The sequence below is a fragment of the Coffea arabica genome, chromosome 7e, assembly GCF_036785885.1.
Source record: "Coffea arabica cultivar ET-39 chromosome 7e, Coffea Arabica ET-39 HiFi, whole genome shotgun sequence".
Taxonomy (NCBI): domain Eukaryota; kingdom Viridiplantae; phylum Streptophyta; class Magnoliopsida; order Gentianales; family Rubiaceae; genus Coffea; species Coffea arabica.
In genome coordinates this window covers 5,139,038-5,151,218 of record NC_092323.1, presented here as the reverse complement: position 1 = coordinate 5,151,218, position 12,181 = coordinate 5,139,038, and the positions used below count along the sequence as shown (strand labels likewise).

Below are 12,181 nucleotides of genomic sequence, written 5' to 3'. Positions count from 1 at the left end.
GTTTACCTAAATTACCCAGTTTCGTCTCATTCACATATCAATGGAATAATAGCAGTAACTTTTCTGAAATTGAAGCATGACACAACCTGGCAAAAATCTACACGAGGTTGACAAAGTGACAGGATGCTAAAGTTCGCCCTCTGAAAGTGGACCTTTTAATTCCGCATTTTGCTTCTAAACTGCCCTCAACAACTACAAATTCTGCTTTTAAGTTCCTATCTGTCCAAAAGAATATTGCCACACGAAGCCGTCCTCTAGCATGGAAATTAAACTGACTTCCTTTTCTTCCGGTTACTGGATTAAATGCTTTTCTTCTCTTCTGGTAAATTGGTTGTCCTTGTGGCTTTTTTATCTTCTGATTCTGTTTCGAGTTGGACTTCTCCCTTGTCACCATCCTCCCTTGTCACCATCCTGCCCCCCTACCTTGGCTTTCTGAAAAACAATTTGAAGCAGGAGAATGGGTTTCTGTGGATGCTTAATCTCTTCAGTCAGCCACAAAACTATATCGAGCTTGCTCCTGCGCAGTCAATAGAATGTTCTTACAAGCCCACCCCACAGCCAACATCTCTTCATTCAAAATGTTCACATTCAATTTCGCTAACTTCTTGCTGTCGTCGATCAATTTGAACCATTCTTGAGAATGTGGATAGGGGCACTCAGAGGATTCAACACTGTTCCTGCCACTTACAAGATGTTTGCGGATGTAACATGCCTACACAGAGAAGAAGATTTCTTTAACTTTACTAGTGTCTGGAATGATACAACTTAATCCAGTAGTCATATCCTCAAATTCTAAATTTAAGTAAAACACAGAAATTTTAAGGAAGAAGCATAAGTCGAGCCTGCCGAAGGAACCATTCTAGCCACATTACAAGAAATATTATGGAGAGCGAGATTCCTGCTTACCTGCAGTAAACCTGTCATAACATCTGAATAGCATGCTCCTTCCCGTATAGAAAGAACAATCCCATGCTGTAAATTTTTTTCCAACAATAAAGTACAACAAAGAGTCAGGAAAAAGCAAAAGTCATTAAACACAAAAAATCCCAATTATGGTTTCACACTGGGGCATACTCGATCAATTCTCGACAATCCTTTGCTGAATCTCTCCATGCATATGAAATAGAAATCCTCGTCCTTCAAAGCTTGCATTGTCAGCATTGCTAGCTGAGGTAGTTGACCTCTCACATTTAAGCAACCAATTCTAATTGGCCAAAGTTCCCTGCCTAATGAAAAACTATCTAAGAATTCATGACATTGAAGCTTCAATATGGAAAAATGCAAACTGGGGGCCTCACCTTTTCTCCACGAGCAATTGATACCTTCCTCTCTACTTATGTCAGCAGGTGATGGAATGTATTTTTGATGAATCCATGCATTAATAATAATCTCAAGCCTATCCTGGACGAGTAAATTAGAAAATAAGAAACTCATTCAACACCACAATTAAATAGACTCTGAATCTTCTTCCTCGTTAAAAAGGTACGAGAACAGAGGGAATAGAGTCTATAATGAAAAGATGAATCTGCATTTCAAACAAGTATACAAGAGGAGATCTCATCATACCTTTAATTGGTCAATAGGACAGGAAATATAGGCAGCAAAAAGTAGCTTTAGAACGGAATCAGATTCAAATAAATAGGCAATCAGCAAACTTGCAGCATCAAGTGCGAATCAAACTAGTTTTGCAAAATGACCACAATAACACTTCCTAAGTTGGATTCAGTGGGAATGATTCTTGCATTTAGATAGCAGGCTAGGCTATATCAGTACTAGGTAAGGACCATTTTTGTGAGTGCTGGCTTGAAAACTACAATTGTCAATGGGAAAGAAAGGAAAAAGATATATATTGTTTAATTGGTCGAATTTGAAGCAAGAGGAGCATAAATAGACACATATAATTACCTGTAGGCTTGATTTTCAAAAAATTTAATGCGAAACTGAGGAGCTGGACACACTGGAAGCAGGAAAAATACCAACCTTGGTCAGTGTTTGCAGATGCACATGCTTCAGCCCTTGATAAATTCCAAAAAGATCAATTGCCGAGAAGATTGGGTATACCACAAATGGTAGAGCTGCCTGCAATCTTTCACATAATTGCAAAGAAAGGCATATAGCAAGTCTCAAATCACTTCAGTACACATCTTCAACTATTAATTACAATATAACTAAGCATCATAAAGGAAAAGCCACAATCTACCAAAGTAATCTAAACTGATCTTTATTTTCGTACATTTTCATTTCTATCAGAACCTGATATGCAGTTAAAAGGGTCTAATCTCAAGTACACACATCTCACTAACTCTTACAGCAAATTAGTCTGTCGAGTACATGAAATGATTGTAACCCCTGCTTTGAGGATCATGCACAGATATAATCTAATAATAACAGCAAAAATGAAAGTTCAAACCTTTGGTTATTTCTAAGCATGATATTTAAGAGCACTGCTAGCACAAGACCAAGGTTATCAAAACAAACTGTTTGAATCTGCAAACCAATAAAAAATCAGATGTCATGACATAAAAGACCATGAAGAATAAACAACTAACAAGCTGCAAAACTTATAGTTAACCTGTGCCTTCGCAGAAACTTCACCAAGGTTATCGGCAACTGCAAAGCTTCTATGCACAGCTGTCTGGTAACAATGGGGCAATAGTGAAGATATGGTATCAAATATATTCTTAAAATAAATATAAGAAAAGCACATGGTATTCCATCTGTGACTTTAAAAAAGTTAACTTGTGAAGTATGCTATAGGGGAAAACTACACGAAACGCAAGTGAAATAATCATATATTAGAAAACCATGTGTCACCTAGATCCCCTTTATCCAGCCTGAAGACGTGAGAGAGATGAAGCTCTATGGCACTTGTAGTTTCAATTGGCTCATGACAATGAAATGCACCATTATTGTGGTGTTAATTACATGCCAGATATTATATTTTGCAAATTTGAAGTCTTATCATGAGGGAAAGGAATTAATTCAATGAAGAATAAGTAGTTGTACAAAAGCCGAAAACACGAAAAACTAGTAAGCTAACGTCATACAGAAACTTACACCAGTGGCCAAGTAGCATGCTAGGCTTATTTGCTTTGCAATATTGGCAACCGAAGCAAGCAGCAAGAAGTAGCTGGGAAAAAGCGGAGTCAGCAGCTCAACTCCAATGCTCAAACTGAAGAGAACAGACGTTGAGAACCTGACTCTCTTCATTTGGGAAGAGAAAAGTGAAAACGATATCATAAACTTCACCTCACATTCCTAAATACGCAAAATGCTGCACCAATATTCTTCTTAAATAAAGTCTATACCTTAAGGTTGGTATCAAAAGCAGATGCTAGGCTAGCAGTGTAGATACACCTGCTCAGCCGTCCAAGCCCATCCTTCAACACCCAATTCAAAGCGGCGGCCGAGGGAAGCGACCTTTTGTAGCCTATTCCAATTGCCCTGAACATTGCCTACACACGCCTTGAAGTTTGGCCTATTAGCTTCCTTTACATTTGCAACGCAAATTAAGTAGCTTTTTAACGTTTAATCCAGGATACTGCAACAAGAAACCATGCAAGTCTGGTCCATGGACCGACAAAATTAAGCTGATGAAAATACTCTCAAAAACATTACCTGGGTAGCAAGAACCTGAAGAGCTGAGCTGAAAACTCTGTGCAACAACTTCCATTTAACATATTCCAGATAATTTCCACTCACTTCCCTTGGGAGGAAGAAGTTTCTCAAAGCAGAATTGCAGATTCTAACCAGCCTCCGAACCGCATCATCAAAATCAAGACAAAAGTCCCATAAAGAAAAAGAATTCTCGTGAATAGATACCAATTTCAGTCCGTTACCATCCCAGAAGTACCTTGAAGCACTGCCGGAACTTCGAATAACAATGGGAAGGTGATAAGAATTTGTGGGTTGTTCTTGTTCTTGTTGATTTTTGTGGTTTTGGTGGTCTTCTTTTTCAAAGTCAAAGTCCTTGTGAAAGTTGAACGAGGATTTCAGGGAGCTTACAACTCTTAAGGGTTTAACGAGGGTTATGGGTTTAACTGTTTTGGCCGGTTCGATTAAGGAAATTTTGGCATTGGGAGAAGAAGCCCACGAATGGTGGCAATGAGTAGAGTTGATAGAAGTTGCACATAAACTGGATTGCATGAGAAAACCTCTAAAATGAAAACAATAGAAAGGGAGATAGGAAGAACTGGATTCTCGTGCGCGTTCTGATTTCTCTAGTAGCTGAAGATGGAGCTTTTCTGCCTTCGCCTTGGCCTAATTGCGGGGAATTTACTGTACGACGAAGAAGGCAGGCGGACTGGGAATGGGATGTCCCACTAAACATACACCCAGCCGCCGCTGTAACGTGCATTTCTGTTGCTCTATAAGTTTCATTCTCAGTTCTTTCTAGATGTGATAACAGGGGCCCAAGCATCAGGTAGAGAATTTTCCTATTTCCGCCGAGATCGACTTAGTGTTTAATAAGCACCTTTATTAGTTATTAGTTATTACTTATTACTAATGAGAAGTGCTATTTGCAATAATATTTTATTATTCATGCTCCCACTGTCATTTTAATCATATAATTTTCATTTGTTAGACCATGCAATGAAATAAAAGCAACGATGAAAGTGCAAATCTAAGATTGTGTTTGGATTGCATTTTTCGTCATTTTTCATGAAAAAATTACTGTAACGATTTGATATATGTGAGAGAAAAAGATGATAGGAAAATGTAATCACAGAAAACGACAATATTTACCGACGGAAACAAGCAATCCAAGCAAGGCCTAATATTTCCTCTTACTAAATACTACTCAAAGATAGATTAGAGCGATTCCTTCCACACTTTTAATGTACAATTTACACGCTCTGGCTGGATGGAAAGTAGAGCATAAACATTGGAAAAATTACATTTTACAAATATCACCATCATCATAGATCTTCATTTCGAACTGTTGAATGAATTTGCAAGGACGAGAACTGGTATTTTTCTTTCTTCCATTCGTGTCAAAGCTCGCAGCAACTATGTCAAAGTAGCAGTGATATCAGAAGAAAACCAAATCACTTCGAGAACGTGTTAAAGCATAACCAGCAGTGTATTGGCATCCAACTCGGTGTGATTCAGTCCACAATAATGTCATGCCAGCCCAGTAGCCGGCGGCAACAACTCACAACACTACCAAATTCCAGACGTCTGACCATTAGAACTATGATTATCTTGTTTTATACAGTGGTGCTGTTTCTGTACAGTGGTGCTGTATATTGACGTATCTCGGCTACAAAAGCCATCTAAAGCCTCACCTGGTATCAATGAGAGAAAGAACTTGCCTCAGTGCTATAAACTGAATACTCACTGGCGCTAAAATTTGGCCTCTCGTCATCCCACTTGACAATCTCCCTTGCAAACATGAGTGATTGATCTACGCTATTTGGCTCCAAACCATTCACCAATGAAACATACAACTTTCGATCGGTGAGAGAAGAAAACAACCTCTTGAATTTGACAGCAATGTAATGGAAACCCAGCTGTCCCAAGGAGGGTGCATGGTTGACACTGCTGTTAGAACTGTTGGCACGATTACGACTCGTTACTGGATGAAAATCATCAAACCATTCACATTTGGTTAGAGAAATCCGTTCTATCTTTTCCTCGAACAAATCATATTTGTTAAGCAATAGAAGAAAGTCCATCTGATCAAAAGTTGGATGAGAAACAATGCTCTCAAAGAACTTTCTGCTCAACATCATCTTGTTCACCAAGCTTCTTTTTTCATCAACGGCAAACTGATCATAGTCACTTAAGGCCACAGCGAATATGACAATTCGAACATCTTCAAACATCTCCAGCCACTTGCAGTTTTCTCCAAATCCTCTTGACTGCACTCTGATAAGCTGGAACCTGCAAAAGAAGAATGTCACCCTTTGATTACCAGAACAATGATGAAGTTCAAAATTAATAACAAGCCCGAAAATAATGCAGCAGGAATCATCAATTTAGACTGCAGCATTGTCTTCCAGACTTTTGGATCTTTGATTGAATACCCATTCTTTTTGCACCATCACCAGGGATAGATTAACAACACATCATGTCCTGTATTAGAATTGGAACATTGATAATCTGATACAATAACTGCCCTATGCAAAACATTTTTTTTTTTTTGCTGACAAATAATGAAATGGGACCACAAGACAAGCAAAGGTTCCTAATGGAATACATGCCAACAATGCTTTTTCTGTGATCATCCAAGGAATGATGATTGCTCGAGCAATTCTGCTATACATTATAAAACTCTCTATTTGTTTTGGTCTTTTTCCCTCCTAAATCATATTAACACTAAGAGTCAATTGTTGCAATTCACTAAAAGAATAAACATTTTGCAAACTAAGCCTATGACTTTCACCAATTGCATGAACAAGAAATATTGGATATGGACCAAGACACGAAAGAGCAATTTTATCAGACATAACTCTGAGCAGTTAAAAGTAAATTAAAATGAAGAAGCATGAAGAGTTACCTGAGCAGAGAATCATGCTGATCACTGCTGTTAAAGTTTTCTTCATATGCTGGTTCGGGGAATAAGAAATCCACACAAGCAACCCCATTGGATGAAGTAACACCCTCGGCATAAAGGATATCCACGTCAGTTGGTTCATAATCGAATCTCAGTATGTCAACCATCTAAAGCAGACAGGAACAATCAAATTAGACCGACATGTAAAGAGACACATCCATTAATCCATATGTTACTTAGTCCAAATACTGAAACCATTAAAGCTATAACACTTAGAACTTCCCTAATCACACATTAGTCTAAGACAAGTGATGGTAAATGCTTGTTTAGGTACTTCAGAATAAATCAAGCAAACCCAAAAGCCCAAACATGCAATCACTAAAAGACTATGCAATCTCATCAACCAATCTGAAGTAGCATAACATAAACTTCTTCAGAAGATGCAATCCAAGTCTGGATCAAGACTATGGGAAAAAGGTTTGCTAATCATTATGTTTCAATCAAAAGTAAACTCCACGCGTATATCTAGTCAAAACTGAGAAAGAAGTCTTTCCTGACAAAAATTAAACACCTAGGGAGGCACCATCTTACCCGCTCTAAAAAATAACCAGCAACACTTGGTAGCATTTCCAGCTCAGACCTCCGCTTATAGGCTCCCTGAATGGCTGAGCTGCTCCACATTTCCTCAATCAGAGGGGCATATTCCCGAATAGAAGCAGGGAAAACAGCTTCAAGATTACCTGACACCATAACTTTGAGAAGCCAATCAGAGAAAGCTTTCAGCCTTCGACAAATGGAATAGATGGTTTGTTCCTCTCCACCATCAGTACGCCCTGTAATTAGCCAGAAGAATTCCAACTTAAGATATTACTCATACCGAAAATCAGAATTGGTCAATTCAATGGTGTTGCAAGCATGCAACAATACAGCAATCCTTCAAAACCAATCCAAGTATCAGAAGAATGAAGGTATATCTCCTTTAAAGGTTTTTAAAGTGTTTAAACTGGTCTTCATTGCAGGACTCCATTGTTATGCAAGTTTAAACCTCAACTTCTTTTTTGAATTGTCAATGACTGGTTTATTATACCTATGATATGGTAAAAAAAGTTCCAAACAATTAAATGACTGTCTCATTAACACAGAAATACAAATACAGTTTCCATGCAGCACTATGTGTAGGATATGGTCAAAGGAGGACAAATGGGACCCGCCAGACTGTCACTTGTTAAATCTTTAGACTTCTTTGTCCTCTGGTACTCCAAAACTTTCAAATTGAAACACAGGGCAGCTATTTTAAGCCCTATAAACTTCATGAAGTGGCCTTGTGGAAGATCCTTTCTGACATAGCTAATATTACAAAAGAGAATAAGCTACACTCATAACTTCAGAGTGAAATAATCAGGGAGGCAAATGAAAGAACCACCTGGATGCTTAGTGCCCCATTGGAAATAAATGCAGCCATCTAAATAGAAAAAACTAGAGCATCCACTAATCTTTTTCTTACTGTTAATCATTTCTTTGATAGGTACCATGCATCCTTTCACTCAAATAATAAATTTTGATGCATAATTGAATAACTTGAACAAATTGTTGATCCATTCCAGCCATACTAAGAACGTCATGGTGCATGGCTGTACTCAAGTCAAAGGAAATCTACAATATAAAACAACTATATCATACCTATGAGCTCATCTTCACTCGAAGGCTGATTTACCCTTAAATCGTTCAAATTCTCCTCTTCAAAACGCTCGCGCCCCTCGAGAAGTATACCAAGGTATCTATACACATTGCTCTGGATCAATAGTTTAATGTTCTCACGCTCATCCTCTGAGAAAGGGACGTCTTTGTAAAGTATTTTGGCCTAATACAGCAATTTACAAGAATTTTTTAGACATATCCAATAGCACAAGAAAGAGACACCTAAAGAATAAACAACAAAATGTTGAGACACACACAAACAGCACCAACAAGAAAAAGGTTATAAGCATTATGTACATACATAATTTGCAGAGTTGTCTCATATCTGCTTAAAAGAGAAAAAAGAAAGCAAAAAATAAAAGCAAAAGAAAAGAGGCAATAGGCTATGGCTGCAGAATAAAGACGGAACTCCTATAGTCTGAACCAGCATCAGCAAGACAACTATCATATAGCTTGTTAGAAATTCCTTAGTGGAACCACCACAATTATATAGGCATGTTATAGTGTTTTATCACATGAAGTTATTAACAGTTTGTTATCTTTTACCCTACAGAAGAATTCTATACTTGAAATACGTATTTAAAGCATGACTAGAAAAGCAGGACATAATTATCTACTTCAAAGTCTATGAAGCTTTGAGTTCTTTGTGTCTTTAGAAGCAGACAGAATTTAGCTCCGGTAATGTTACAAGGCCATATAAATATATAAAGTTCTCCATCACCATGGACCAAAAAGGAGCCATTGCTACTCAACAAACTATTTGATATTTCAAAATCATTATTCCATACACAAAATATTGAAATTGTCAAAAGCAGGATGATGGTTATTCCTCAACAAAAGGACAGCTAATTTGTCTGTCAAAGCAAAAGACTGCAAGAAATAGATATAACGCACCACAAAGAAAGGAATCAGTTAAACTCTTGCCTAAGCAACAGAATTGATTACAGACATAAGAGCAAAACGTTCACGAACTAGTGCAGTGGATAGCAAAATCACCTGCTTAAATATGGTGCTTGTTCCAGATCCGCTATATCCAATTAAAAGAAACTTTTGGAGTGCCCTCTGCTCAAGGTAGTCAGGTGCTGTATGACTGACAATATTACTGAATTGATCTCCAGAAGCACAAGAGGATTTTGAAGGAACTGGAAGAGAGAGAACAGCACAAACCAGCTTTGTTCCAGCCTGAATAAAGAGGACGCAGAAAAAGAAAGTTGAGGGGAAAAAATGTGTTGACTTAATATCCAAAATCGATTTGTGTGCTGAACAGGTGTATTTGCAAGTGAGAGAATGCATGACAAGTTAGAGAAGAAAGGCAATTGGAGAGAAATTTTACAAAATCAAGCATATCTTTTCCTATTTTTCCCACCTTGCCCCAGATATACCCTTTGGTATTCTTCTGTCCTTCTTCTTGGTAAGAACCATCCTCGTTCACCCAAAAATGTGGGTTTCCTGCACATTGTACACCGGCCAACTGTAGCAACAGAGACAAGGCAGTTAATAGCTATTTTGTAAGAATTTTCATTACTGACTTAAGCAATTGATGTGAATAAGCACCTGCAACATTCTTAGTTCTACTTTTGTGATTTCACGGCCATTAATATAAACCTGAGTGTTTCCATTGCTAGCATCTGGCTTGATAGGACCACCAACATTCAGATGGGGACTAATAATTTGAGAAGGCTTCTGCCCTTCCTGTTAAAATCAGCAGAAAACTCAATGAAGTTGCCCAAAATTGGGAAGAACAATATCTACAGTAAATTCCCTTTAAAAAAATTTTCATCACCTTTCCCCAAAGACCAGATACTTTGTCGTACCAATAATTTCCTGGTTTTAATTTTTTTGGAGGGGCTGGGCAGCTTTGCAAAAGAATTAGCTCCTCATAACAAAGAGGTCTTCCATTTACACAGACATACTCTGGTGGCAGCTGATTTACTTCACATAGTTTCTCAGCTTTCATAATCTGACGGATCTCCAAGTCATTGAGCAACCGCTTGAGCATTCTAGAGCACTTTCCCAAATTACCTCGCTTTGACTCATCAATCTGAAAACCAATGCAACTAAGGCACTTTCTTCCTTCTGGCATAGACCCCATTGCTCTCAGCACACAATTACTGCAAAATTTAGCATCACAAACTGTACAGACCTCCTTCTCAGTAAACCTATTTCCTTTCAAGCATCTATAACATGCCCCTTTCCTCACCCTGACTGCAGGTTCCTTCTTTGCACGAACTACCTCAGGACCAGCTCGACTAAAGCGGTCATTAGAGTCCTCATCCTCAGACTCAATATCACAGAAAGTCACAACTGGGGCTCGTTTCACATCACAACCAGGTTCATTACAGCCATCTGCAACCTTAAGAGAGGATACCCGAGAAGACGGGTAATCCACACTAATTACCGACTCATTTGAGGCCCAATCAGGCTTGTTCAAATCATTATTATAGTCCAAACTCCCTTTATAGTCTCTAGAAATCATCATTTTACGGGAGCTTTCTGATAATTCCCTTGACTTCTCAAAGCTGCCAGAGAATCCCAATGGCCCGGAACTCCCCACCCCGTTCAACAACTCGCGTGAGTGATCATGGCTAATGGAGGAAGATCCCAAACCATTTGACCTATCAACCATACCAGACAACTCTCCTGATTCATATTGACCGCAGGGATAGTGCGTATCAAGAGAACTACTTAACTCTCCTGATAAATCGCAGCCATCATTACCAGGCCGTCTTTCCTCAAATGCATATACCGAGCTAGGAGAAACAGTAATTTCAGACCCTGAAGCTAGTTCTTTACTCAGAGACTCATCCCTAATAACAGCACCATTTGGCGATTCAAACGCAATAACAGAAGTTGGCGAAACATTGATGGGTAAGAAATTGGATTCAGACCCTAGGAATTTCAACTCTTTGGAAAACTTTTTAGTTAAATTATTCGCTAATATTGGCTGAACTACTGGTAAGGACAACTTATCAGGCAAAGGCATCTGTGAAACCACCGCGGCCACCGGAATCCGATCGACATTGATGGGCACCGCCCGCGGAAGCTCGCTAGTAATTGGTGGGCCGTGATATTCCATGGCAAAAGCAAACTCCAACCTCTCCTCCACCACTATGTTCCCCACTTCCGGCGACATTTTCCCTCCTCCGGATTTACCCCTTAACAGCTTTTCGCTAAAAGTACCATTCGCGATGTCGAAAAGTTTATCCCAAGTGGAGCTAAATCAAGATATACACAGACCCGAAACCCAAAAAAAGACAAAATGTCCAAACGAAAATTACAGAAAAAAATAACACGAAATAAGGGATGGATTTTTTGGGAGCATAAAGAGAAGTGCTTATCTTGGCCTGCAGCTACTAGAAAAGAAGGGATTCCTGGGAGAAGTGGAAAAGAATAAAAGTGAAAGAGGAATTCAGGGAGCTACAAGCATATGTCTTAATTGAACTGGGATTAAGGAATAGGAACCGGAGGTAGAGCGGACAAGATCAAATGCTGAAGGTAAAATCCTAAGCTAGGGACCACAGAGACAGACTTCTGGTTGGGTTGCAATGGAGGAAAGAGTGTATCGGGAAAGTGACGAGGAGTTAGGCCTCTGTTGCTTTCGAGTAGGGAGAGTGGGGGAAAAAGACGGCAGAAGAAGGAAACACTTGTGGTGACTGGTGGGTGCTTCCCACTGTTGTTCTGTGTGAGAGGAGAAGGAGTGGCACTCTTTTTTCCTCCCTTTTTCTTTTTTCTAACCCGTTTCCCATTTTGTTTTACCGTAAACTCCTTTTTTTTCTTAAACTAGCGCGATGCGCGCATGTGTTTGGTGCCTGTGGTTAAAGAAGATTTTACGATAATTCAAGTGAATATCAAAAAACTCACGCGCATTGAGTAACAATATGAAGTAACAAAATATCTAATGTATATTGGAAGATGGAGAAGAAAATTATGCATGCTATCTTGCTCAGTTCATATATTTTGAAACAAACACTTGTATATGAATTT

At 38.8% G+C, this 12,181-nt stretch overlaps 2 protein-coding genes across 4 annotated transcripts; both read right to left on the bottom strand.

Moving 5' to 3' along the window:
- Positions 1–41: 41 nt before the first annotated feature.
- Positions 42–4,393, bottom strand: LOC140011111 (protein root UVB sensitive 4-like). The gene is made up of 10 exons (XM_072059325.1): positions 3,619–4,393; positions 3,309–3,455; positions 3,058–3,204; positions 2,573–2,635; positions 2,411–2,487; positions 1,981–2,086; positions 1,299–1,401; positions 1,075–1,226; positions 907–972; positions 42–712 (listed from the first exon to the last, which is right to left on the bottom strand). The coding sequence occupies exons 1-10, from the start codon at positions 4,144–4,146 to the stop codon at positions 485–487; spliced, it is 1,617 nt and encodes a 538-aa protein (XP_071915426.1). The 5' UTR covers positions 4,147–4,393; the 3' UTR covers positions 42–484.
- Positions 4,394–4,741: 348 nt separating this feature from the next.
- On the bottom strand, positions 4,742–11,904 carry LOC113701655 (extra-large guanine nucleotide-binding protein 1). Of its 3 annotated transcripts, XM_072059201.1 has the most exons (9): positions 9,981–11,904; positions 9,752–9,889; positions 9,564–9,668; positions 9,194–9,379; positions 8,180–8,360; positions 7,091–7,332; positions 6,503–6,666; positions 6,030–6,078; positions 5,719–5,886 (listed from the first exon to the last, which is right to left on the bottom strand). In XM_072059201.1, exons 1-8 carry the CDS (start codon positions 11,328–11,330, stop codon positions 6,072–6,074), a joined length of 2,373 nt encoding a protein of 790 aa, XP_071915302.1. In that variant the 5' UTR covers positions 11,331–11,904; the 3' UTR covers positions 5,719–5,886; positions 6,030–6,071. The 3 variants fall into 3 exon arrangements, with proteins under 3 accessions (XP_071915301.1, XP_027078210.2, XP_071915302.1); XM_072059200.1 differs by lacking the exon at positions 6,030–6,078 and having other exon boundaries at positions 4,742–5,886; positions 9,803–9,889; XM_027222409.2 differs by lacking the exon at positions 6,030–6,078 and having other exon boundaries at positions 4,742–5,886; positions 9,981–11,903.
- Positions 11,905–12,181: the final 277 nt, after the last annotated feature.

Bases quoted from the DNA above. Each gene is read 5' to 3' on its own strand.
- LOC113701655 (XM_027222409.2), bottom strand. From the start codon at position 11,330: ATGTCGCCGGAAGTGGGGAACATAGTGGTGGAGGAGAGGTTGGAGTTT. The intron at 9,890-9,980 runs GTGATGAAAATT...TGATTTTAACAG, and splicing joins TATCTGGTCTTTGGGGAAAG to GAAGGGCAGAAGCCTTCTCA. The intron at 9,380-9,563 runs GTGGGAAAAATA...CTCTTTATTCAG, and splicing joins AAGGGTATATCTGGGGCAAG to GCTGGAACAAAGCTGGTTTG.
- LOC140011111 (XM_072059325.1), bottom strand. From the start codon at position 4,146: ATGCAATCCAGTTTATGTGCAACTTCTATCAACTCTACTCATTGCCAC. The intron at 2,087-2,410 runs GTTTGAACTTTC...ATTATGTGAAAG, and splicing joins ATGCTTAGAAATAACCAAAG to ATTGCAGGCAGCTCTACCAT. The intron at 1,227-1,298 runs GTGAGGCCCCCA...GTTTTTCATTAG, and splicing joins CAATTGCTCGTGGAGAAAAG to GCAGGGAACTTTGGCCAATT.